At 38.5% G+C, this 27,471-nt stretch overlaps 2 protein-coding genes across 10 annotated transcripts in view; both read left to right on the forward strand.

Annotated features, from left to right (window-relative positions):
• Positions 1 to 2,420, forward strand: part of LOC149319213 (guanine nucleotide exchange factor DBS-like) — a 173,667-nt gene extending 171,247 nt beyond the window's left edge. For all 9 annotated transcript variants that reach the window (XM_089511290.1, XM_089511291.1, XM_089511293.1 and 6 more), the window contains one exon: positions 117 to 2,420. In XM_089511290.1, the coding sequence (XP_089367416.1) occupies positions 117 to 211 (95 nt within the window). In that variant the 3' untranslated portion in view covers positions 212 to 2,420. The remainder of the gene's footprint in view (positions 1 to 116) is intronic.
• A 1,307-nt stretch (positions 2,421 to 3,727) lies between these two features.
• LOC149319214 (coagulation factor VII-like) lies at positions 3,728 to 26,620 on the forward strand. The gene is made up of 8 exons (XM_089508402.1): positions 3,728 to 3,761; positions 11,861 to 12,021; positions 16,692 to 16,716; positions 16,804 to 16,917; positions 21,051 to 21,191; positions 22,645 to 22,751; positions 24,895 to 25,015; positions 25,767 to 26,620. Exons 1-8 carry the CDS (start codon positions 3,728 to 3,730, stop codon positions 26,306 to 26,308), a joined length of 1,245 nt encoding a protein of 414 aa, XP_089364528.1. The 3' UTR covers positions 26,309 to 26,620.
• Positions 26,621 to 27,471: the final 851 nt, after the last annotated feature.

Raw genomic sequence — 27,471 nt, forward strand, 5'->3', positions numbered from 1 at the left:
ATACAGTACTTTAGCTTAGCTTAATTTATCAAAGAGTTCATGCTGTGAAGTTATGTGTAGTCCAAAACCTATTAATAAAACAAAACTCTCTGTAAATTTGTGTGCTCTCCATACAGAGTCAGTCGCTGGTTCAAGTACTCTGAGCTCATCATCAAGCTACAGTGAAAGCTGCACTGTTAGTAGCACCAGTGTCTCGGATGTTAAAGGCTGACTGAAAAGAGTAGTCACGTCTCCTGTGAAGCTTTCCAACTTCAAATATAAAAACTGAATATTAGATCAAATAGAGAAGCACCATGCTTGTTGGTCTTTTCAGTGTCTCTCCACCGACCAAGTTTAAGTGGTCATTTACAAGGATTTCTTAAAGGGATTAAATGATAATGTAAAATGATGATTGGAAGCATGGAATAGTAGGGCAGCGTGTTGGAAAAGAGAAGTCTTCTTGAAGTTGCATGTCAGACATTTGCCACTTTTCTAGAACACAGTGAGCTCTACCATGAAGTGGAAGAATGTTATGAAGAAATCGAGTCATGTTAATTGGTGTAAATTTGTACAGATAAAACAACAAATATGAAGTTAATGTAGAATGTGATAAACTTGATCTTTACATATCACTGTACGTGAAAGCCTCCTAAGTCAATGTGTGATGTATAGGAAAGTAATGTTTATAGCAGGGTAGGAATCATCTGGCCTCCACATGTTTGGACATCAGCTCTCCATCAAGCCTATCCAGCAGAGTTTTTTGTGAGAAATCATGGGAATTGCAATTCAACTGTACTTGGGGGGGGGGGGGGTCCTCATTATTTCCACTGCATCTTCCAGAATCAGGGGATTCCATTTCTGACTTTTTTTAACCACTGTGCTTTATACCCATAAATGCTATGTCACAAAAGAAATGAACAGTTCCACTGCAACAGACACAATTGTTTTTGTGTTTTGTTTTGTTTTTTACAGTATGTGACAATGGCTATTTGGATGTATTTTTTACCACACAGCCAAATCCTACACCAAGGATGACTATAGAATGCTGGCAACTTGAAAAAGCAACATCTGTTTCTTAAAATTACTGAGTAGAAGCACTGACACATATTTTATAGTGCTTATGTTGTTATTCAACGTTATATAATATCATGCAGTTGCCCTTAGCACTTACAGTTAGAAAATAGCCACAAGGTATTAAATGAAGCATTCCTAAGTCTCTTGAGATGGAAATCTCACCACTGTTTAAAGGTTATTGTGAAAGTAAGAACACCATTTGAGAAAGTGAACATCAACAACTATAGATTTTTTTAAAAAAAACAAGAAAAATAGTAGGTGTTTTATATCCTTTATGTGAAAGAGAGAAATGTTGTATGACCAGTCTCCTCTAACATATGATTTGCACATCTTCATTTCCAAATACAAGCTGTATGTATTTTCTTATATAAACCAACCTGAATTCTTACATATTTCCAAATTAATTTATATCATTTATACCTCATTCATGTATTATATAATGAAGAGTCGTCTTGAAGGGATTTTTAACTGTCAGCACTTATTAAAACTAGGAGGCTAGAATAGAGCAAGATATAATTAATTTGATTTGGCTTCCAGATGTATAAACAGTGTCTCATCATATTATTCTAAATGCCAGAAATATATTCTGGCTCACAGTTACAATCAAGCTGTGTCTGACTCTGGTCAGTACAACAATTTATGTCTACCTATATATGTTTATATGTGTGTTGTATTTACTAATGTAAAATACATATATATATATACTCTTCAGGCTGCTAAAGCTGCCTCTGTGTATGTACTTAGGTTTCTTCAAAAGGCAGCACTGTGAATGATGTCTTAAGATTTTATTTTATACCATTTCCAGTGCAAAAGATGCACCTCTTCAAATCATCTTGCATAAATATTACTCTGCCAGCCAAGGCACTGTCTTTCCCATCATGGTATTAAAATAGCAATAATCTTTGTAACTTATTTTGTAAATATGAACGCTAGAAAAAATAATGATATTCATACTCAAAAAATTGACCTAGATTGAAGGAATGCACACACAAGGATTCATAATTCTCTCTGTGATCACCCCAACCCCCTGCTGCCCATGGTGCCATTTTGGGTGTCTGAAAAGCAGTGAATGGCTTTTTTATATATATAATGTAGAATGAATAAAGTGATTTACTGCTTCTCTGGTTCATTTGAAGGAACTACTTTGGGGACCAAAAGCTATAAAGTCCCTTCTGTTTTCACTTTGTCCCTGATAGCATCTTCCTGAATTTCGCACGTGGTTGTACATATATCATTGCACTTTAATACAGCCCACACATTTCACTTTTCTATTGTTGTTGTAAATAACTTCTTCAGAATCCAGTGTCTTTGATGTTTGTAAAAAAAAGTCTAAATAAATTTCAGCAATTCTTGCTGAGTGGTCTCAATATAGCAATACTGTGTGTTACATTTGATCATTTCATGGTGTCAGAACTAGTTTTTATTTATTTCTATCCTGCCTTTTCCTGAGCTTGAGATTCAAGATTGCTTACAACTGATAAACCAAGCATAGTTAAAATTTACAGCATATAAAAATTAAAAAGCAATGAAACCGTCATAAAATTAAAATCAGTTAAAAATATAAATCATTAAAAAACAACACAACAACAAATCAGAGTCCAGCACATTATGCAAAGCCTGTCTCCTCTTTTAAAAAATCACTTCTCAAGAACCTTCTCAAATACAGTTTTACCTGCTTGCAGGAAGAGACTAAGGAGGCTCCTCTGGGAAAGAATATGCACTTACCAGTCTAAGCCTTCATAGCAGCATCCTGAAGCCAGAAAATATTTTGTGTGCTACATGCTTAGATAATCACTAAAATCCTGACTTACATTTTCAGTTTGGGGGCAGCACTAAGTTTGAAAGTGAGAACACAACATGCTTAATAACTATAATATTGTTGCAAAATGAAATCTGTTCATTAATCATCTTGGTTGATTCAAGTTTGTTTGTTTGTTTGTTTGTTTGTTTGTTTGTTTTTCAACTTACATCCCACTTCTCTTCTGCCAGGGGACTTAAGGCAGCCAGTGATAGTTGGGGCAGGACTCTATATTTTTGTTGTCCTGTACTTTCAAGTCAACACAATCTTTCAGCAATCCTAAAGTTTTCTTGACAAGACCTTGCTTATGGCCAGGTTGCCATTGCCTTTCCCTAAGGCTGAAAGATTATGACTTACCCAAGGTCAACCAATAGGTTACCTGGCTGAGTGGGGATTAAAACTTCCAGACTCTTAGTCACACATCCTAACCACTACACCATGCTGGCTCTCTGTAGATTTCACAGAGTAGATAAAGGTACTTTGACTCTTCTTCATTAGCTTGGCAGTTTATACATTTATGGGAGGGCATTTTGCTATATTCCCCCTCACCAAGCCATTTTTAGGCATCAAGGGGTTACTGACCATTTGCTTATACCTACCTTCCTTGCATTTATCCACATGGCCTGACTCTCACCTGAATACATGAATTAACTGCCTCCATTGAAGATTCTGTGTGTGAGGTAACACAAATGTGCTCTTTTTAGCTTGATTATTATTATTATTTATATAGTGCTGTAGATTTGCACAGTGCTGTACATACAAACAATAAATAGCTGAGAGTAAACCTGCCTGTGGTGTACAATCTAAGAAATAATAGGATAATACATATAAAATACATAGCAATACAGGAAATGATCTCTTATGACTATTGCATACATGAGTGTTCTTCAGATTCTGCGGACAAAATCAGGTGAGAGCGATGCATATATGAACTTGACTTGCTTGAAAAAGTTCATTTTTGAACTTCAGATTGCAGGAGCCAAGAGAAAGCATGGCCACTGACTGGGGGACTCGTAAGAACTCTAGTTCAAAAAGACAGGCTTTTCAAGATCTGCTGTGTCTCATAGCTTTTAGAGAATCTTGCAGACATCTCACAGAAATCTGGAAACAGCGAAACTGTGGAGGGAAAGGATAGGATTTTGCATACGTGTGTGCGTTTTGAGAAAGAATTTTCAAAAGAGTACTGAGGCAATCCTTATTGGTAGTGATGGAATAGGCTGTTGCAGGCATAAGGCAGATGGATTTTGGCTTTACTGTTCACCCAGATCAATATAGGTAACAATTTCTGAAAGAAATGGCTGTAAATAACATAGGAATGTCAAAGCGCACACACGCACATCCTCTCAAACTGGTTAGTAAATGCTACTCAAATGAATTTCATACAGACCCACAACCAAATAAATAGAGCACAACTAATATCTCTAGCAAAGAGCCTGAGGTTAGTCTCACTCAGCTGTCTCTTACAAGGGCACTCAGCTTACATAAACCATTTCCTCTGTATTGCAGCTCTTACGTAGCATGTATGCTTTGGACATCAAAAGAATGTAACCTGTTTTGAGATCATTTGTTCTACACTTTAGGCTTGTCAGTCTGAATGTTTAAGAGGAAATTCAAGGTTGCAAATCTATGTGTTCTTACTTCAAGCATTTCCCCAGGTTACACAAGGTTACCATCAAAGGCCCCATTTCTGCCAATAACACTTGCATCAGGGCCACACTAGGTGTCAAGTGAGACCTCCTAGTCATAGGGTGCCTATGTTTGTTATTCATGGTGAAGCAGAGATATAAATGGGGAAAATGTGATAATCACACCCCAAATGGGAAGTTTGCCTTCTCCAAATTTCTAGTATTGCAGAGAGTGAGACACTGAAAATCATTGACAAGTACAACTCTTCTCTTTATTGCTTTTGCATTCCCTTCATAATCTTGCCTATTCCTTTTCTTTCAAAGACTAAACTGTTGCTAAATGCTCAGCTGAACTTTCAAGTTACCGTAATGCCAGAATTTTTCTGAGTGAAGGAAAATTTCAGGAGAGGGCACAATTCTTGGAAGTGCTAAAGCGCTCATTTAGCCTCCCTGTAGCTACATTCCTATGGTGGGGGAGAGGTTAGGCTTGGATTTGAAACCATAGAGCTACAGAAAGGTAATACCCTCCTCTCCTGTGTTGCCTTCTAAATTAAAATATCACAAAGCTGCTATATGGGAGAAAACTTACACATGATAAAGTGCCTGCATATTTTCCCCATGAGCCAACATGGTGTAGGGTTTGAGCATTGAACTACTACTCTGAAGACCAGGCTTCAAATCCCTGCTCTGCCATAGGAACCTGCTAGGTGACCTTGTATAAGTCACACTCTCTCAGCTTCAGAGAAAGGCAAAGGCAAGTCCCCTTTTAATAAATCTTGCCAAGAAAACCCTGTGATAGCGTCACCTTAGGGTCACCTTAACTTGGAAGTTACAGGTACTTGAATGCACACAACAACAATATTTCTCCCACCTATTACCAAATAACAGGGAGCAATTTATTTGGAGAAAATGCCACAGGGAAGTGGATGACAAGCACACAGCAGCACTTTGGTCCCAATTGCATTCAGGCCCTCTGTTATGTAATGTTACTACAATATAAACTGTATGTAATGGAAATTAGATGTACCTGTTATTTTCATGGGATCTCAAGTGAAGCATAAACAGTGGACGCATTACAACTTCAGTAACTTTTCTCAGTTATTTTAATCAGCCATAGATTATCATGGAACAGAATCTGGCCCCAATAGGACCTTCTAGTGTTCCTAGGATGTCCATGCCTATGATACTGTCATTGGTGACTTCCCATTCCAAGTGACTGAAATACTTCTAAGCTTAGATATTGGTAGTAAGTGGTTTAAGCAAAAACATACCAACATTTGGGATTCCATCCTTTTGCGTTGGGCTCTGTCCACCCATGCAATGTGTCTCACAATAACATCTCTAAAATTGAATTAGACAAGTTCTTTTGTTAGCTGTATTAGTCCATTTAGTAGCAAGAACATCAATCTTAAACATTGGTAAATTTATTGAAGTATGCATTTCTAGAGTTGAGTTCACCTTAATAGATATTTTTATTTTTATAATAAACTTTGGCAACATAGTCTGTTCCAAGTGCCGTCTGATGCAACATCCTGTTTTCTGATACTTCATGCCCAGAAAAGGAATTTGAGATAAAGAAGGGTCAGTATGTACAACTCACCTAGGAAATTCCAAGAAATGGTGAAACTGTTCTTTGATTTATGTCTGAATATTGCTGTTGCAGAGGACTGAATAATTCTAAGGTGCAATCAGGAATTCCATAACATCAGTCAACCAATAACATCAGTGTATAAATCTTACAAGTGTTGTGGTAGATTTTTGTAATTTGTCACTTCAATTGTGAAGATGAAGAATACCATTCAGAGAGGCCTCTACCAAGGAAGTCTGCTAGACCACCTAATTATCTACAAATTATATTGCACATTTTTAGTGAAAAACAGTGTGAACTTTGTGGATGTATTTAGTGTTCCCTCTTTCATTTTAGGCATCAGAAAAATAATGTAGGTTAAGATAAAGGAGGTGTTTATCTTTACATGAGGATGATTGAAACTAACAGGAAAGTCTGATTAAGAATCAAGGTGGTTAGTATTTGTGTTACTGACATAATGTTAACCCTTTGGCTAGTTATCCAAAGTTATAGTACTTTCATACCACTTTGACTGCCATGGCTGCATCTTTCAGAATCCTGGGAGTTATAGTTTGGTGAGCTATTCAAGTTCTTTGGCAAATAATTCTAAGCACCTCATGGAACTACAGACCCCAGGATTCCATAGGATGGAGCCATAGTAATTAAAGTGGTAAAAGTGCTATGGAGTTTCCCTTATCCAAAATGCTTGGGACCGGAAGTGTCTTGGATTTTGAATTTTTTTGGATTTTGGAATATTTGCGTATATAACTCCCTTTTAATCAATCTTGCCAAGATGCCTTAGATCACCATAGGTCAGATATTACTTTAGGGAACACCACCACCACCACCCTAAAGGCTGAATTCTCTTTGGACTTCTCTTTCTGGAGCTGTTCCTGTGGGTATATACACAGCCACCTCCTTTCCCTCACATTCCATCATGGGTGCTGTGTCACTCTTGTCGTGTTCATTTTCTCTCTCTGCTGCAAACACATTTCCCCTGTATTTTCTCTTTGTATCTTGGTTACTCACACACACTGGAAAAGGGAGGCTTAACTTCCCCAAGTCCAGATGAAAATCACCCAACAGTGACTAATATTTTCCCAAAGCATAGTATCTTGTAGGAAGAAGGTTTCTGACACTGCAGATCCAGCAGCAGCTGTAATTTCAAAGAAACTCAGTTTCAAAGAACATTTCTGTCACCAAAAGCTTACACTAGAACCCCATTCATTCAGTCTCAAAGGTGCTACAAGATCCCTTTGTATGCTGATGTTCCAGACTAACATGGTTATGTTTCTGATTTCCAGGCTCCAGGACAGATCTGATGGGACCCTCCCTTTTTCATGGGAGCAAAGTGACAAAGGATAGGACCAGGCTTTGCAAATGCCTCTCTTTTCTGTGTCTTTAGTTGACCCTGTAGTCTAAACAGTGCTGTAAGTCAGTAAGTCATTGGAGCCCTATTGCAGAGGATTCTAAATGTCCTGCCCTACACTGCCAGTCCCAAGATATTATAAGACAGAACCGTGGTGGTTAAAGTGGAATAATAGTGCTATAATTGTGTAGTGTGAAGGGGGCCCTGATTTAGGTCCAGATGGGCAGTTATGCCTCGAACGTTTAAAACAGATTGGGAAAAATGTAGCCAAATTGTGCAACCTAAATGGGCTGCCCTTGTTTTGCAAGGGTGGGGACCCTACAGTCATCTAGGTTCTGACAAACTACCATTCCCATCATGCTTCACCATCTGCCAAGCTGAAGGAGACTTTAGCCAAGCTCATGAGGGCTTTGTTGAAATTCCTCCCCTTATGGTGATGCTACATGAATGCCACCATAAGGGGAGGAGCTAAAACCAAGCCTGGCTAAAGTTTCCTTTAGAACAGTTCTCAGAAATGGCACCCTCTGGAATGGAACGGGGACGCAATTGGAACACCCGGCGGCAAAGGCAGCGTTCCAGCGTCTGATAAAATGGGGTTCTTGGCCCTATCCCATTCCATGTGCACCCACGCACGTGCACGTTTTAAAACGCACTGGGCCCATTTCAGGGCCAGTGCGATAAACTGTATGGTCTTACAGTCTTCTGCCAATAAGGGGAATGTGTTTGACAGAAAGATTGCATCTCAGTAGCTGCACCTCACGTTCTCATCTCCTTCCATCAGGAGGTCTCATTAGGCTCTCTGCCTTATTGTCTTTTCACTATCAAGAGAAGGATTAGTCCAGTTAATCTACACTCGTATCTCCACATTTGCGGATTTCATTTTTGCGGATTTTATTAATATGTTTTCTCTAGGAATATCTAGGTCCTCCAGCACAATTCTATGCTCAACTTTAACCAAAAGTCGCACTGAAGCAACTAGAGATTCCTACAGAGAACACACCACTACACATTTGTACTGACCAGTGCAATTCTATGCTCAGTGTCTGACAGATGTTGATCACAGAGTTGCACTGGAGGACCTAGAGACTCTCAGGTACAAATGTAGTGTTTTTGTTATTTGTGTTTTTTTCCACATTCACGGAAGTCCTGTGCCCCTAACTGCAGTGAAGGTGGAGTGAAAAGTGTATTTCTTCACAACTTTAGATGTTTATTGGTTACTGTCAGGTGTTATGGTTTTTATCATTCTGCTTTTGACTGTTTTTACTGTATCTGATCTTCCACTCAGTATCTTACAGTGATTTGAACCCTGTTCTCTCTCTCTTAAGTCAAATACTGTCTCCTTTACCAGTGGTCAGGCTGGCTAGGGATTATGGGTGTTGTAATCCAAAAAGCTAACATCTCCACATTCTACTGTTAGGTCTGTTTGCCCTATAGCTTTGGTTCTTTCACTGCTTTGCATCTCTGTACCCCTCCTCCGACTAAAGCAACTGGGACAGAGAACTTTGGTCACAGAGTTCTTGCTGAAATATCAGTACGCTATTTGGACACGGCATTTTAGTTTCATCATGGTTTCCTGTCACATCAACATTCTGCTTGTATGCCTTTTGCTGCTGTATCCATTTTCACTGGCTGCAGGTATGATTCAGGAAATTGGCAAAATATATAATCTTAAACTGTTATTTTGTTGTAGTTGTGGTTGTCTTTCTTTTGAAAAATGTAAACCATTCCTAAAAAAAATGCTTCCCATCTTTTGAAATCTGAAATTTAAAATCAGTCAAATAACCTAATTCCTAAAACCAGCCATTTTAATGAAAGAGGTGTTTGTTTACTTACATTAATTGTTTTTTAAAGTCTGCTGTTAAGGCTAAGTCAAAGGGATTTCGTTTCTGATTTGCTTTTTCTATGTGTGTCATAGATAGAGGGCCTCTTGGGTTCTAAACTATAAGATCAGAACAGCAGCAAAATAATATCAAATTCAAACAATTTCTGAAACACCATTCTCCGTTTACTGTTGTTACACAGTTTTAAGCATATTAGTCTTTAATTGTGTCAACAGGAAAGAATTTGTAAAAGCGAAGCTTATACAATCATACTGCGTGTTTACTATGTTGCGCCTCTAGACTCAGTTTTACCTTTTTTCTTATTATCTTGACTAATCTGATTGAAAAGGATAGCATGCTTAGGTTTCATCTACACAGTGGTATGTTATGTACTGCAGATACACATATACATCATTGTGCCCCTCCCCTGGAAATTATGAGTTGAGTAGAGAAGTTGTATTTTGTCCTAATCAATCTAACTACAGACTGATAAATTTTTGCAATCACAGTCTCTAATTTTGTTGTTGATTCCAACTTATGGCAACCTTATGGTAAGCCTATAGAGGGGTTTGTTGGCAAGATTTGTTAAAAGAGAGTTTGTCTTTTCCTCTCTTTGAGGTTGAGAGAGTGTGACTTGCCCAAGGTCAGCCAGTGGGTTTTTGTCAAGTGGGGATTCAAACCCTGATCTCCAAAGTTATAGTCCAATGCTCAGACCACACCATGCTGGCTCATAATTTAATCTAATTACTAATTTATTCAACAATCACTCATAAATATTTGTAAATGCTTTAAAACTTATTCCTTTAATTTAGATCATAAAAGATAAGTGTCATCAGCAAGAAAAAATGAAAAATAAAAACTGTACAGTGTATTTTTGCTAAACCCAAAGTAATATTTAGTTACTGAATTTACATACTATCACAGAAGAAAATTAACATGTCTTTATAAGATCAAATAATTGTTTGAACTGTTTTAAAGTACTGAAGTATGTATTCTTTGTGAAGCACATATATACAGAGCGGGGAAAATAAACAGACCTTGTGAGAGGTATTCATGCCCTGCTTTAAGCCTGTGGATCATAAAACAAAGATGAAATTAGACAGTTGCAGTTTGGATGACAACAAACACAGTCATACCTCAAGTTACTGAAGTAGATGTGTTCCTGGGTGTTACTTCTTTAACAGAAACTTTATTACCAAAGGCAGAAAGAACATTGAAAGAAAGGAGATAGATTCATACGCCACAAAAAAAGAAGAGAAGTTTAATAAGTTCCAGAAAAGTTCTTATTCAAAACTAACAAATATGCACATGTGAAATGAATCAGCCAGTTCAAGTAAACTTTGCATAGAGATCACCCGAAAACATCTTCCAAAATGCCTCCAGGGAAAATAATTTCTTTCACCAGCCTCTACCTTACTTGTGATTTTTCTTTTGGTAGCCAAACCTATGGATCTGTGTTTGTTTGTTTTTAACATACTGGGGGGAGCTAGCAAAGTAGGATTATTTTTTCTACCCTTTTGCATTTCATGTATCCTCATTTAGGAATTACGGAGGTAGCTATTATGTACTTTCCCTATTTTAGGCAGGTCCATATTGTACAACTACAGCTTAAGCTATGTTGTATTGTTTACTATAGAACTCTGCTGGTGCAGCCTGACACTGAAAATCTGTATTTCTCCTGTCCTCCTTCTCCTTCTCCATCCTTCCAGTGATAATGCTACTAAAAACCTTTCAGCTAGGCAGAGGGGGCTTATCAGGCTTGAAAAGATTTTGCAAAAAGGAGGTTCTTTGTCAAAGATTTTGTTAACTGTGATATGCCTGTATTGGAAATACAGACTTGAAGAAAATATTCAGAAATTAAACAACAAAGCCTGGAACTTTGGAAAGAAGATGCCTTTTCATTGAGATATTTCAATTTTAATTTTGATGTTCTCATTGAAATTATTACTGTTGTGTGCCCTCAAGTCATTTGTGACTTATGAGGACCCTAAGGTGAATCTATCCTGGGGATTTCTTGACAAAATTCCTTCAGGAGGAGTTTGCCATTGCCTTCCTTTGAGACTGAGAGCATGTAACTTTCTGGTGGTCAACCAGTGGGTGTCCATAGCCAACCAGGGATTTGAACCCTGGACTCCAGAGTCAACACTCACACCATTCACTGTACCACACACTGGGTCTCATACTGAAATTACTGTGGGACAAATTTCATCTTTATCTTTTCTCAAACTAATTTTTCTTCTTGGTAAATTTGGTAGGTTTTGGTGATGCATAATGTTCCCAGATGTAATTTTATGATACCATCAAAAAAGTACATAGATTGCCACGTCTGATCAGGTGAAACAGTGAGGAACAATTAGATTTTTAAAATAAAAGTGATATTTAGAAGCAGCAACCCAGAGAATTGTGGGGTAGGGATAATGGTCAGCTCTTAAACAAGGTGAGCAGCAGTGAGACTATGGAGATTACTATTTGCAACACTGCAAATTAGGAGGAGCTTTTTTGGTATTCACCAACATGGACATAGTGTAAGGAATTCAGCGCAGCAGTACCTTTTATTTTCCTTGTCTTTGAAGATGTTCCTGATAACTGTATTATGAATGCAGCTGGTAAATGATTTGTGTTTTAAAGTTTTCTTAAAGCATAAGGAAGCAAGCAATGTACTACGAAGGGACAAGAGAGCCAATTCCTTCTTTGAAGAATTTAAATCAGGATCACTGGAAAGAGAATGCCTAGAAGAGAAGTGTTCAATGGAGGAAGCAAGAGAAATTTTCAAGGATGACAAAAGGACAGTAAGTAATGTGACATCAGGAGAGAAAGTTGTGTTTTTAAACAGCTGAGTGTATGCTGTTTTTCTTTGCACATGTTTTGATTGGTTGGTTAGTTTTCGGCACGAATCAGAGAAGCCTGCATATATATGTAAGCTGAGCTGATACAGTTCAGGAACAAATTTATTTGTGTTTGTGAGAAGTAGGCCAAGTTGTAAAAGGTTCGGCGGGAAATTGGAAAGGTGATTTATAATCCAGTAATCAGATTCAGTGGAGGGAAAACTGAAAGAGATGTACATGGTTTTAGCCAGAACTTGAAAGTGTAATTACATATAATGACTTAATTTGGAAACTAACTACTTTTTGGAATGGTGTTACTTTTTTGCCTGTAATATCCAGGGTTGTAATTCACTACTTTTTTTTCCAATGTAACAGGGTTTCTGTCAGAATTCAAAGATATAGCCATGTTAATCTGTGGAATCAGTATGTAGAGAGATCTTGTAGCACCTTTGAGACTAACAGAAAGAGGGTTGGCAGCATGAGCTTTCGTAGACCTACTTCCTCAGATGCACTTGGTTTCTGCCAGTTCGTTGTTATTAGGTATGTTCTGATGTGGTCTGAGTATCCTCCTTGGCTGCCACTACACTCCAGAATTAATACAGTTTGACACTACTCTAACTGCCATGGTTCAGTGCTATGGAATTATGGGATTTGTAGTTTGTGAGCAATTTAGCCTTCTCTGGGCTACAACATACTACAAATCCCAAGATTCTACAGGATAGAGCCATGACACAGTGGTGACAAACTGCATTAATTCTGCAGTTTGGCACCAGCCCTTATTAGGTTATTGTGCAACTAGCAATAAGCAGAAGGAAAAAGAGAAAGAGAACATGAGTGTGAGGACATAAGGTTGAGGGAGGGGGCTTTCTTATGAGACTGGCAACTCCAAACGGTGGCATAGGGCACACACTCCCTGGGCTGGTGTCAACTGTGAGAGAGAGCTTAGTGGAGGCGTTTCTCTGCATGGCTAAGGCTGGCTCAGGCATAAGATTTAGCAATTTATCTTGTTCTGGGATGCAGCTGGGTTCTTGGCCACCGATGCCACCTCCTGCCTTCATCTGGCCTAAAACCCAGCTAGAATCTGCACTTAGATGGCCAATTTTCCTGCATGGCAGGGGGTTGAACTGGATGGCCCTTGTGGTCTCTTCCAACTCTACGATTCTATGATTCTATGCATTTGCAAAGTCACAAAGCCCTCAGCTTTGCAAATCGGCCAGCTGAGGGCCAGCTATGGGCAGATTCTAGCCAGGTTTTTGGCGGGATGCAGCTGGGAGGCATCAGTGGCAAGATATGTGTGTGACAGAACCCTGCTGTATCCCAGAAGAGACTTCAATTCAGAGGTGGTAAGTTGTGAGTTTTTTACAATGCGATAAACTCCATAGAGTAATTATTTGAAGGAGAGAGAGAGATAAGGAAGGAAGATGATCTGAGTGAAAGAGTACATCTGTGCATCTGCACAAAGCATCTGTGTGCAGCACATAGCACAACTATGTGATCTGCTATGCTGTAGTACACAATAGTGTGCCCAGTGCTGGGCACCACAGTTCAAGAAGGATATTTGACAAGCTGGAACATGTCCAGAGGACTGCAGCCAAGAAGGTCAAAGATCTGGAAACCAAGCCCTTTGAGGAAGGGACCTGTGTATGTTTAGCTGGAGAAAAAAGACTGAAAGGTAACATGGTAGCTATCATCAAATATTTGAAGCACTGTCATGAAGATAATAGTGAAAACTTTCTTTGCCACTCTAGAAAGTAAGAACCAATACAATGGATGCAAATTACCAGAAAAGAAATTCAGACTAAAGTTAGGAAGGATTTCCTGGTTGTAAGAGCTATTTGACAGTGGAACAATCTACCACAGAAGGTGACAGACTCACTTTCATTGGAGGTCTTTAAAAAAAGATTAGATAGCCATTTCTTAGTTTTGCTTTAGCAGTGGAATCCTGCTTGGCAGGGGGATGACTGTGATTTTATGAATAATGTAAGTAGTTCCTTTTAAAAAAGTAACATTCTTAGTTCTGGATCTACAGTAGAGGTGGTGAGATTAAATCATCATCATCATCACTACCACTGTCACATCATCCTGCCTTTTGGACTAGTCCAGGATTCAAGGCAGCTTACAAACATTAAAACAAATGCAGCTTAAAAAGAACATCACACAAATGTTAAAAACAGAATCAAACTTTCAGTAAGATTAAAAGCAGTTAAAAGCATAATCATTTTTTTAAAAGAACAACAAAAATATACTGTATATACTCGTGTATAAGTCGACCTCATGTATAAGTCGAGGGCAGTTCTGGGGACCAAAATCATGGGTTTTGTAACACTGGGGCTAGTCACAAAAGATCTAAAGGGGAAAATAATGCACCACTTCCTTCCCTACATCTCCCTCTCTGGATCTCTCCCAAGGGTCACAGTCTTGGCATGGAAAATGCGTAAACAAACCTCAGCACATTCTCTCTCTCTCTCTCTCTCTCTCTTTTCCCTTTACCAAAAGCATCTCCAGGGCACTTGGCTTGCAAAATGGGGAACAACCCCTCCTCTCTGCCCTTCACCCCCAGGATTTCCAGGTTCGTGGCTTGCAAAACGGGGTAGAAACCTCTCTCTCATCCTGTCACCCCCAAGATTTCCAAGGCTCATGGCTTGCAAAATGGGGTATAAGCCTGGGCATACTCTTTCTGTGTGTCCCTTGCTTCAGTTAGTTCTGGCTGCAAGGGAAGGCTGAGAGATAACAGAGAAAGAGAGAGAGAGAAAGAGAGGAGATGAGCGCACGGGGACTCAAACAGGGACCTGTTTAAAAATCCCTGGCTACAGAGGAAGGTTAACACTTCTTTTAGGAACTTTATAAACAGTATTAACTTATTGCCCCGTATAAAAGTCTACCTATGATTTTGGAGTCCATTTTGGGGCATAAATTTCTTGACTTATAGTCGAGTATATATGGTAAACAACACAGCATAGGAAAGCCCCTTTCCCCTAACTAATCTGTTTCCCTTAACCTGCTGAAACAAAAAGGTATTCATCTCTGTACCAAAGGATTGCAAGGAAGACACCAATCTAACTTCTGAAGGAAGGGTGTTCCAGAGCCTTGGGGCAGCCACTGAAAAAACCCTTTCCTGTGTTCCCACCAGATGTACCTGTGAGGACTGTGGGACAGAGACAGGCTTTCCCAGACGAGGTATATTTGAAATAAAGAAAATGTGATCAACCTATAATTACGGGACAGGGGATTTTCCTTTGTTCTGACAGAGATTTTATGCTATGAGGATTGCCATAATCAGTACAGTCAATCCTATTTTTCCCCCTCCCAAAAAGTAATCAAAATCAATAGAAAGGTAACAAGCAAGGCAAAAAGAAATGCAACAAATTACTTTTTCAACATAGCAGTGAGCAATGAGAATGGGTTATTTCTCAAACACTGTAACTAGTAATGGAAATTAATTGCCTTTTCCAAGCTATGAAGATTATTGCACTTCCAAACTATGAAGATTATTGTACTTTTCCCCATCCTGGGCATGGGCTGAGACCAGGCTGGGACTGTGTCTTATCACACAACTCTGTGCCCAGATCATTACCATCTCATCCTTTTCCTGTCCCTGCCAAAAAATGCTTCTTTCCCATCAATAGGGATCTGGGATGGGATAATAACGATCAGGGCATGGGGCTATGCAATAGCACATGTTCCTTGCCTGGTCTCAGCCCATGGCCAGATCAGGGAAAAGGGAATGCGATAATCTCCTATGTTTGCTCCGCCAATAATGCATTCCAATTAAAGAACTATCAATGTGATGTTTCTTGAAAAGTAGCTGGGAATCTCTCAGCATTGTGAAGTCTAGCTGCATGATTTACAGCATATTAATCCACTGTATTAACAGAAGTGGTGATCATGCAAGATGCAAACCTTCATATTTTGATAGCATTCTGATGTCTTATTTAATTCATATCCTGCATTTCTCCCATCATCTTGCAATAATTTTTTTTAAAGTACAGCTAATATCTTGTTATGTAATTTTTTAAAAAATAAATAAATAAATATATTTAAAACACAAGGTTAAAAGAGCTTAAAATACAGATCAGTATAATAAAAAAAGATAAAATCACAGTGTGACCGATAAAAAGGTCTTGCTTCCACATAAATTAAAAACCAAAATCTTGCTAAATAAAAGGTCTTTGCCTGCTTGTGGAAAAAGAGCAAAGAGGGAGCCAGCCAGATTTCTCATGGGAGGGATTTCCAAAAGCCACAATGAATGCTGTTTCCTATGTCCTTTCCAACCACAGCTGTGATGATAGTGGGACTGAAACAAAGCACTCCCCTGAAGACCTTTAACATTCAGGCAGGTTTGTATCCAGAAATACACCCTTTCAGATAGTCTGGGGCCAAGCTATAGATCATAATCCGCATATTCAAATGGTCTGGTAGCCTGTGGAGCTGTTTCTGTCATCTAAGTACAGGAAGGTTTGTTAAATGTCTCACTTGTACAATCAAGTGCCGGGGTTCATAAAGAGTTGTAATCAAAAAGATCTCAGAGACATTGTGGACAACTGGTATATAGCTAGTATTTTACTCATGAAAATGTTGGCCATTAACTTGTTTTGTTCCTTCTTTTTCCTGCAACCCTGCCCCCTTTTGCTCAGATGCAATTCTGGACACATTACACAGGTAAGAGGATTAATATCAACACTACTTGGTAAAGTTGCATTATAGCTCTTCCTAAGTCTTACTGATGTTGGGTATGTGTCTTTACAGATCCTAATCAATGTGATTCCAACCCTTGTCAGAATGGTGGGACATGTATTGACCAATTCCAGCACTACCTTTGCATTTGTCCTATGGATTATGAGGGCAGAAACTGTGAAATTGGTAAAATATATTATTATATAAATAATTTTTAAATATTATCTATGTATATTAAAGTTAAGTAATGAAATACCAGAAGTTCAGCCAGATTTTGAAACATTACAGCCATCTTTGTTTACTATATTTGGAGGACTCTGAAAAGGCATTTTGTATGCATCTCTCTGTGTCATGAAACCAAGTACTGTATATACTCATAATAATAATAAATAATAAAATTTTTATTTATATACCGCCCTTCCAGTGATCAGGGCGGTGAACAGCATATAAAATCAATACAATAAAATACAGGGCATATACAGAATAAACAGACAGTATACACATATTAAAACAACGTAAAAAACCCATCAGCCATCCATCATGCTAACAAAAGAGGGAGGCTGGCCAACTGGAGCTTCACTCGGGGAATGCAGCTTGGAATAAGAAGGTTTTTAGATCCCTTCTAAATTGAGCCAGGGAGGTGGCCGAGCGGAGCTCTGTGGGCAGCGTGTTCCAAAGGGCCGGGGCAGCGATGGAATACGTCCTCCTCTTTGTGGAGGTAAGTCTGGCCCCTGGGACCCTAAGTAGTTGCTGCCCAGAAGTTCTGAGGGTGCGGGGCGGATTGTATGGGGAGAGGCGGTCCTTCAGGTATCCTGGGCCCAAGCCATGTAGGGCTTTATAGGTAATCACCAACACCTTATACTATGCCCGGAAGCGGATAGGCAGCCAATGCAGGTCTTTCAGCACAGGTGTAATATGGCTGGCCCTGGAAGTATAAGTATATGTATAAGTCTAAAGAATTGAATCAAAAAAATTGACCAAAAAAACCTGGGTCAACTTATCCATGGGTCAATGTACCTTAACTCTTCTCAAAAAAAGGAACCGTCCCCTTCTCTAAGTAGAGAAGTGGAAGTGAGAGCTTAGTCCATCCTGGGAGAACCTAAAAGAAGTACCAAACCCCTCCACTCATTCCACTGTGATGTTGCTTCTGTGGTTTTTTTAATGTCTGGGTCGGAAAATAGCAGCATGCTTTGGCATCACTTTCCTTTCCTTCATCCTTTACATCCTTTGATATATTCCCGCTAAGTTTTACCCTCGACTTATTACATGCATTATATCAAAAACAATAATTTTGGTCCCAAAACATGCCCTCGACTTAGACATGATGTCGACTTATAGTCAAGAATGTATGGTATTACTGTACATATATAAGATAAACCCCACCATACAATATACAGTGTGTCAGACACTGCCATGAACTTGGTATGTGTGACTTCTGTTAGCCATCTTTATAACAGCAAACTCAACTGGTGAGTGCCAATGGGACTGTTATCAAAACAGAGCCCCTGAGAAATGAAGGTATGAAGTGTGCTTGGGGATATTACAAGATTTCCAGAAATAAGCTTTTAAAAATAAAGGGGAAGCAATTGCAAAATAGCAGAAGGAAAATTGAAAGGAGGAGGAACTGGGGAGCATTCAATAAAATCCACAGAAGACATGCAGAGACACATTTCAAGATGCTCAAATTATGGATGTTTTATTAATCAAAAAGTGTGATGTATGTCAGCATGTGGATACTCTTAAGGTCCTCTTCAGGAGCTACATAAAATCATAAAAAGACAACACAGAAATACATGATATCACATTGCATAAAGTCATTATTACATTGGCATATTGCCTGTGGTTTGGATATAACAATTTAGAATCAAATGTCTGGACCAGGAAAAGTGAAAACATGAGCAAAAGTTAGTTTTTTTAAAATTTAAAAGCAGATTCAAAATATTAATAATATTAAAGAAAACGTACATATATCTGGGCTAAAAGGGAAAGGAACAATCAGAAAATTTTAAAAGATTTTTAAATTGTGAGGAAGATCAAAATCCTGAATCAGCCTCTAGTGACCAAAGATTTTAATTTTAAATCTATTCTAATGAATATTGGTTAATGTGATCACTTTCCCTCCCTATAACAGCAAACTCAGCTTGGAAGTGTACTTGTAACAGACTTAAGGTTTGATGTAATGTGATATCATGACTTTATCTGTTGTCCTTTTATAATTTTATATAACCCCTGAAGAAGGCCTTAAGAGGATACACAGGTTGATATATCAGAGTTTTTGAATAATAAAACAACTATCTTTTGAACATCTTGAGACCTGATGCAAGGGGAACTGAGCATGCTCAATGGCTACATTGTGTATGTGGCTGGAAGCCTGGAAGGGCAGAGGACCAAAGTTTATTCAAGCCAATAATGGTTGGCTGAAATATTGAACAAGGCATTTGGCATGGCACTGCTACTTCTTGTCCTACTTAAGAGTGGCATATTCATTTCTTACAAGGTGGTTTCTTTAATATCAATGAGAATATTGGTCCAAGTTTATAGCACTGATACTTTGGCAGTATCTCCTGTCATCTAACCATATGTTTAGAGAATGGCCCATTGCCATATCCCAGAGCTCAGAATTTTTACTTTTTGGCACTACAATCCCCAGAATCCCCCAGTTTTAGCACTCAGAAATAACACATCCAAACTCTTCCATGTTTTAATTAAACTTTACCGCTCTACTCAAAAGGTGACACATTTTATTATTATCACATTCAGCCAAAGTAGATTGCACTGTATCTTATAATACAAACATGGTGGACATTCAAGTTTGTCATATCCTTTATTAAATGATAAATGAGCAGCAAAACAATGTTGCTGTTTGCCTCATATCTCTTTTGACCTTTTTCATGCAAGCTTAGCATATCGCCCTGAGCTTGTAGGATAACTTCCACAAAAGTAAACATTTATGCTTCTAATAATACTGATGGCCAAACTAGGCATTATGTTTCAGGAAGATGGTGCTCCTACTTCCCCATTTATTTGCATACAAGTGCAGGGGTCAGTACCCCATACCTACAGAAAGCTGACTGAGCTAGTGCAACTCTTCTGAAAATCATGGTCCATCCCCATAGTTATAAGGCTTAATTTGAATAAAGGTTCTCAGTAATAGCAACAAGAACTTTCTTACTAACCTTTGTAACTGGTCCTTCAGGAAATGGGTTCATGACCGCATACCCTCCAAGATTTTACAGGTGAAACCTGGGACACATGTGGCCAAGAAACATCAGGGTGTTGTCAAGATGGTGAAAGTTATTAAAGAAGAAGAAGACATAAGTTAGGAGGGGCTGAAGCACTTTGCTTTCTCCTGACTATATGGTGAAGGGCAAGATTCCTCCCCTTCTCTTCTCTTCCCCTGTTGACTTAATTTGCAGTAGTTAAAGTAAGCTGAGGACAAAGGGAAGAAGTAGAAGGAGGAGAAAGATACTGGAATATCTTTAAAGTAGCTGAAAAAGTGAGAAAACAGAGGAATAATCAGGACAGTGGGGGGATATTTGTTTGGAAGGAAAAGGATAAACCTCAACTCCCTGGATGCTGCACTCCTGATCATCTCTGTCACATGGGAGATGTACCTACACACTGTGCATTTGGAATAATGTGTAGTTTCGCTCTGAGTGTCTGCTTCCACATATCCGGTTTCAGGAGTCAGGTGCATTTCTTACAGTGAGTTTAATATACACACATCACTAAGGCTGCATCTGCACTGCAAAAATAATGCAGTGTGACACCACTTTAAATGTCATAGTTCAGTGGTATGGATTTTGGGATTTTTAGTTTTGTGAGTTATTTAGCCTTCTCTGTCAGAGAGCTCTGGTGCCACAACAAACTGCAAATCCCAGGATTCCACAGCATTGAGCCATGGCAGTTAAAGAGCTTTCAAAAGCTGCATTATTTCTGTAGTGCAGATGCAGCCTAAACAAACTGCTGCTGTTTCATAGCAGGCCAATGCTTAAAGGCAATTGTTAGTCTCAACTAGTGTAGATCCACTGGATCAAAAGGACTTTAGTAAGCCAACACATACGTAAATCCTTCTTCTTCAATGGATCTATTCTAGCTGGAACTAACTATTGGATTTAGGCAAATTGTTGCCTACTTCCCAGTCATCCTTCAAATTAACCTCATCTACATCCATAGGCTACAGCTTTGTCCTCTTGCATCTTTTTGTCCACCTTTGACATCTATATACCTGAACTAGGACCAGCAATATTGCAAGACCTTTTACAAAAGGAAAATTGGTGAATTCACATAGGGTTTTGTTTACTCCCTCTTGTCTTTAGGCCCAGAAACTAAACTGAAGTGTATTTATGACAATGGTGGCTGTAATCAGTACTGCATAGATAGCCCAACTACATTACGGCAGTGTTTTTGTGCAGAAGGGTACAGGCTGGCAAGCAATCAAGAGACTTGCCTTCCAGAAGGTAAGAATGTACTACCAAAGAGTGGATTGCAGGGAATGTCTCTTTCCTGGTAGATGCCAGACGACAGAAAAAAAGAATTCAGGTTTGTTATCTTAATTTTAGTGTAATAATATAATAAAATATGAAGGCATGTGGAGTGTTAATTGGAAGGAAGCAGACTAATCTGGAGGCAAACCACTGGGCCATCTAGTTCAGTATTGTTTATAGTCATTAAAAGGAACTCACCAAGATTTCTAGAAAGATTTATCTCCTACCAAATACCAGTAGTTAGACTTTATCCACTGTAAAGCATATGTTCTACCCCTGAGCTATAGCATCTTTCTCTGTCGTCAGCCAGCATTAATGCAAGGCCTGCATGGGGGCAGAAATGCATATCTTTCACACACAAAAGTAAGGAATGCCACACAGCAGTTCACACTTTGATATCACTAAGGAATATCTGAATTTGTGGAGGGCTGACACAAAATTGTCACTTTTTTCCAGTAAGATTGACCAGTCCTGTTGACATATAACCATATGAAAATGGCATCTGACAGGGAGATAATAATAATAATAATAATAATAATAATAATAATAATATGATTTATTTATATTCCGCCTTTTCCCATTGGGAATCAAGGCAGATTACAGCAATTGTAAAAACATCATAAAATAAAATTACAATTCAAAATAAACAGCCCCCTATCCCGACCCTCCCCCATCATAAAAACCTTAATCAAAAACTGATTAGAAAATAATTAAACAGTAGAATGAGTTTAAAAAAATATCCCTGTGAGGGATTCACTTAAATTGGGAGTAAATTTAGGAGAGGAATATCTTTATCGGGGGGGGGGGGGAATGGGAGCAATAATATGAGGGTGAAGGGGAGGCTAAAAAGGCTAATCTGGAAAGGCCTGCTGGAAGAGATTCATCTTATAATAAATAATAAATAAATAAAAGCTTTATTTTGACCCTGCCTCTCTGTCGGAGACAATCAAGGTGGCTTACAATTAAAACAAGAACATACATGCCCCATATCCCACTCATTTCCTCCCTCTGGTAAAACATCAATTAAACAGAATTATATATTAAAAGCAATACAATTAAATAGAGATGGGCAGATGAGGGTCAAGTACTCAGTGGGAAGATGGATTTGATTGGTGTCCGGGTTCGCTATTCAGGGAAGGCCTGCCAGAAGAGATTAGTCTTGACCTCCTTTTTGAAGCTGTTCAAGCTGGTAATATGAGAGATCTCCTCTGGCATGCCATTCCATTATCTGGAAGTGGTTGAAGAAAAGGTCCTCTGGGAAGTTGCAGTTAACCTGGTCTTTATGATATTATGGTCGAAAAGCTTGCTTGTTTGTTTAGAACTTTTAAAATAGCAATTATGTGCTGCAGTTAAAAAATAAAATTTTAAAATAATCTAATGTATAAGATATTTAACAATATCCTAAAAGGCTACCTTTTTTCCCCAGTTGATTATCCTTGTGGGAAAATACCCATTCTGGCCACAAAAAAGCCAACACGACAGGGAAGAATCATAGGTGGTTATACATGTCCTCCAGGTCACTGTCCATGGCAAGTAAGTCTCTTCCCTCCCTCTTTTCTTAATTTATTTTTCTTCTATATTTTGACAAAAGTAATGGAAAAAGGCAAATTACTGGTCCCAACTGGAGCAGACCCATTGAATCAATTACATTTCTGTATGGAGTTTATCACACAGGACAGATCCCATGCAAAAACTGGATTTAAACTGAAAAAAGCCCACAAACGCGGGTGTTTTTTCACAAAAGCGGGTGTTTTTTCAGATGATGTTAGCGTTAATGAGAAGTAATATGACATTAACCTGAATGGAAACTAGACAAAACCTACTGCTTTTTACTTTCGAAAAATCACGAAAGTCAAAAGGGGCAGGTTTTAAATCAGCAGTGACTTCCACAGTCATCCTGTTGTTAAAAAAAATCTCTCCTGAGCCTAAAATGTCTGGAAGAGGCAGGGGGGTAAAACATGGCAAAATGTTCCCAAACGGCCTAGAGGGCATTTGGAGAAATGGGGCAATTTTTTTTTTACATGAAGTGCAGTGGGTGTTCAGCCCTCCAAATTCTCCTGTGGGGCTAATACAGCCCCCTAGATTTCCTCAATTGTCTATCCCTAAAACAAATACATGCTTCAACTGGCTGAATACCTGATGTCTGCAAACCACCAATAAAGATTTCTGCCTTACTACTTTAATAACTATGATGGATTAACAAACTGAAATTTCAAATTGTTTTACAGTTTACATCCATTTATATAAAAGTACTGCATTTTTATCAAATACTTTAATGAAAATGCTATATAATTTGCATATATTTGGCAAGTAACATTCGCACTTGACAGTATTAATATAAACATATCCTGCTACTTCCAATCTTCTAAAACTTATTTAAGCTTTGACTATTTCTGTGTATTCAGTTCATTAAAAAGATACTTATCACAAAATTATAATTCTTTTATAAACATTGCAAAAGGTCCCAATTATTAGAGGCCTCATTAGAGGGGTGTGTGCAGACTTCACCAGGTGACACTTTAAAAGGGATTGACACATGATTGGGCCATTGCTCCCATCTGTCTCAAGACACTCCCCCAGCCACCTGCCCTCCAGCTCTTCCATCTTTCTGGGAGGGCCTGCTTTCTGGAACTGCATTATTTCTACATTCTTATGCCCTCTCAGACTTTTTGCTTTCACCGTGTTGGCTGCTGTTAACAGATTCCATATTACTTCTATATCATTGTTGTTTGCCTTAAAATCATTACTGACTTATGGTGAACAACCAATAATGGGGTTTGCTTGGCAGAATTTGTTTGCAATTGCCTTCCTCTGAGGCTGCGAGTGTGACTTGACCAAGGTTACCCAGTAGATCTTTGATTAGTCTTTCCCATCTCTAAAGGCACACAATATCAATAAATCCTTGTAGCTCAATACAACATTTAAGGGATAGAAACTTAATAGGATGTGCAGTCTTTTTCTGGAAGTCCTCTATCAATATCCATGTCTTTATCAAACCTGGGTATAATTTCTTCTCCCAATAATTTCACATGAAAGGTATTTTGGACAAGCATATATCTCATTCTATCATGCTTTTCATGGTACATTGGGGGGTTGGCAAGGTATGCCAGATTGGGAAATAATCTTTTCATTCAGCTCTGTTACATACAAAGGTGTACATCCTATTGGGTAGTCCCAACTAAAGTAGGCCCATTCAATCAATTGCTGAATGGTGAGTCGGTATATAGGTAAATCCCACTAATTAAATGTGTCTCCTCTATTCTACCAGATTTAGGTTCAAATTTAAAACCTTTTCATGCCATGAATAATATTATACACCTTTATCATCTCTATCCTTTCTTCTAAACTAAGTAAGCCACAAATATTTTAACCTTTCTTTGTAAAAGAGTTGCTCCAGTCTTCCAGTTTTATTGGTTGCCAAAATGTCTGATGTAAAATACAACTTTGAGTTTATTTGTCAATAGCATTTGTATGCCATCCCACAAATGTAAGTTTCATGAATGGATTGCCTAAGTACAAAGATGTTTTAAATAAGAAATAAATCACCTAACAAATGGAATGTATTCTATGAACACTCTTGTCCTCTAGGTACCATTGGGAGAAAATCATTCTTAACTGCCTGGTAAATCATGCTAATTGTAAATAAATTTTCAAGTTATGGTTGTTGTACTTTTAGGTTCTCATAATAGATGGTGTGAAGGAAAAATGTGGAGGTGTTCTGCTTGCTCCAACCTGGGTAGTTACAGCAGCCCACTGCTTAGATCATGTACACCAACAAACACTCAAGATTAGACTAGGTGAGTACAATTTTACTGTACTCACTTGCTATGCCATGGTAAACTATTACCAGCTCAACCCATGTAGATGGCTGGTTGTAACAAGCTTCCTTGGAAAAAGTGTTTGAAGTTGGGTGGGTTGGAGGATTAATAAATATTTTAAATAAATAGGCATAAAAAATAATAACCAGCTGGAGTCCTGTAGCACCTTAAAAATATAGCAAGTTTTATTTGGTGTGGAGACGCTGGCTGGAGTCCATGAAAGGATATGCCAAACGGAGCTTTTTTGCCCTTTGGAAATTTTCTGAACACAAAACGCACACTTACACAGATGAGTGTAAAATAGAACTATTACGTAAATTGTAATTGTACTTTGTTATTTGATAACTGGTGGTTCTTTGACCAGACAGCCCAGCCAAGGGTAAGGGATTTCAGGAGTTATAGTCCACAACACCTGGGGTTCTGAAGGTGCCCCATGCCTACTCATACAATTCAATATTTTCTCCCTCTGCCCAGTCAGAAACCCATTTCACCAAAAGTGTTCCCCAAATAGGTCAGAATGACAGCATAAAAAGCTGGTACTGAAAATCAGATCTTATATCAGCTTATACTGGTTGTAAATGCTACCAGTAACTAATCTATTTTCCATTTCCCCAATGTGAACTAAAGAGGCAAGTTAAAGGGCAGCTAATCTACGTCAAGTTTTTGGCTCTGTTCTGAGTCTGTTGTTGTTGTTGTTGTTATTTATTACACAAATGGTGTGTTTTCTCAGGTGAATACAGGACAAACCGTGTGGATGGAGGTGAACAAGAAACAAGGGTCACTCAAATGATAATCCATGAAAAGTATTCTTCAAAAAGCATCGACAATGATATTGCCTTATTGAGATTAACTGCACCAGTTAACTTCACAGACCATGTGGTGCCCATATGCTTGCCTCCACAACGGTTTGCTGCAGACGTGCTTAACTATGTTGAATATTCCACTGTGAGTGGATGGGGACGTCTTTTGGAAGGTGGGGCTACTTCAGTTGCACTTATGCAAGTGAGGGTTCCAAAAATGCATAAACCAGAATGCATTCGACACACTAACTTCAATATTACAGACAACATGTTCTGTGCCGGATACCTTAATGGGACAAAAGATTCTTGTGAGGGTGACAGTGGTGGACCTCACGTCACTGAGTACAAGGATACCTGGTTTTTAACAGGGATTGTGAGCTGGGGTAAGGGGTGTGCAGCGGTGGGCACATATGGGGTTTACACAAATGTGATAAAATATGTTCCATGGATAAGCAGGCACATGGATTCCTAATTCCAAACACTTCTGAATTGTGCTTCTCTCACAACTCTTGCTTTTGAGAGCTCTCTCTGCAGGATTTTTCAAGCATCCTTATTTAAATTCATGACTGTATACTGAATTAATACTTCCTTTTATTCATTTTTCATGAATGTACACGTCGGTGCTGTTTTTCTCATTATGGCCAGAGAGAAATGTAAGCTATTTGATTGTGAGCTGTGGTAAGCAACAACAAGGAAGCCCAGTAATAAATGTATAAACAATACAAATCCAGGTGTAACAAAGGGCCTGAACAGATAGGCCAAAATAAAGCTGCTTCAGGTCACTTTGGAGGTATGCTATTTAAATGATGCATGTGTCCTAAGAGGCCAGAAGCTGCACCAAAGGCATGTTCTAGTCTTAAGGACTGGAACGCAGCTTTGGCACAGCTTCTGTCCTCTTAAGATGTGTGTGTCATTTAAACAGCATACCTCTAAAGTGACCCAAAGCAGACTTATTTTGGCCTGTCTGTTCGGGCCCAAAGTCTCACAATTATATAGCAAGCTATGTATAATGCTACTCTGTTATCATATTACTAGTGTAATGGTCAACATAAACTGCTATTGTATATATGAGTCATACTAATAATAGAGATGCAATAAAACATGTAGAAAAGATATACGTTTTATGACAAACCTCTGTAAAGGACAATACATAAACAATATTGGTACCCAATTAATATACAATGTGCATAATCCAATATCTGTCTCACTTGAATTTGTAACAGAATATGCTCCTCATGAGAATATGCATCTTTATTACTATTATTACTCATACCTGCAATTGTAGTTTACATTGACGATTGCACTAGTAATATGATTACAGAGTCACATTATACATAGCTTGCTATAAAATTGTGAGTCTTAGGCTATTGTTTTACCAGGATTGTTATTGTATATTGTTTATACTTGATTTTGAGGCCATTGCGCTACACTACTTGTGCACCAGGGTATAGTGTGAATGGTTTGCTATTTCAGTCTCTTTCTAGCCAGGTACCTAGGAACTTATTGAACAAGTAGAAGTCCCTTAATTGCTATGGCAAGAACCATGCACACAAGAACATGCTGCAGTGGCTGAGTGTTACTAAATCTGTGGCACTTTATACTCACTAGTGGAGCAAATGAAGCAAATTTGATCTT

This window comes from Sceloporus occidentalis, unplaced genomic scaffold (genome assembly GCF_023333645.1).
Source record: "Sceloporus occidentalis isolate IW3139 unplaced genomic scaffold, rSceOcc1.0.p SCAF_2, whole genome shotgun sequence".
NCBI classification, from domain to species: domain Eukaryota; kingdom Metazoa; phylum Chordata; class Lepidosauria; order Squamata; family Phrynosomatidae; genus Sceloporus; species Sceloporus occidentalis.

Excerpts from the sequence above, each read along its gene's own strand:
- LOC149319214 (XM_089508402.1), top strand. The coding sequence starts at position 3,728 with ATGAGTGTTCTTCAGATTCTGCGGACAAAATCAG. Across the intron at positions 21,192-22,644 it reads AGAGACTTGCCTTCCAGAAG|TTGATTATCCTTGTGGGAAA; the intron begins GTAAGAATGTAC and ends TTTTTTCCCCAG. Across the intron at positions 22,752-24,894 it reads CAGGTCACTGTCCATGGCAA|GTTCTCATAATAGATGGTGT; the intron begins GTAAGTCTCTTC and ends TTGTACTTTTAG.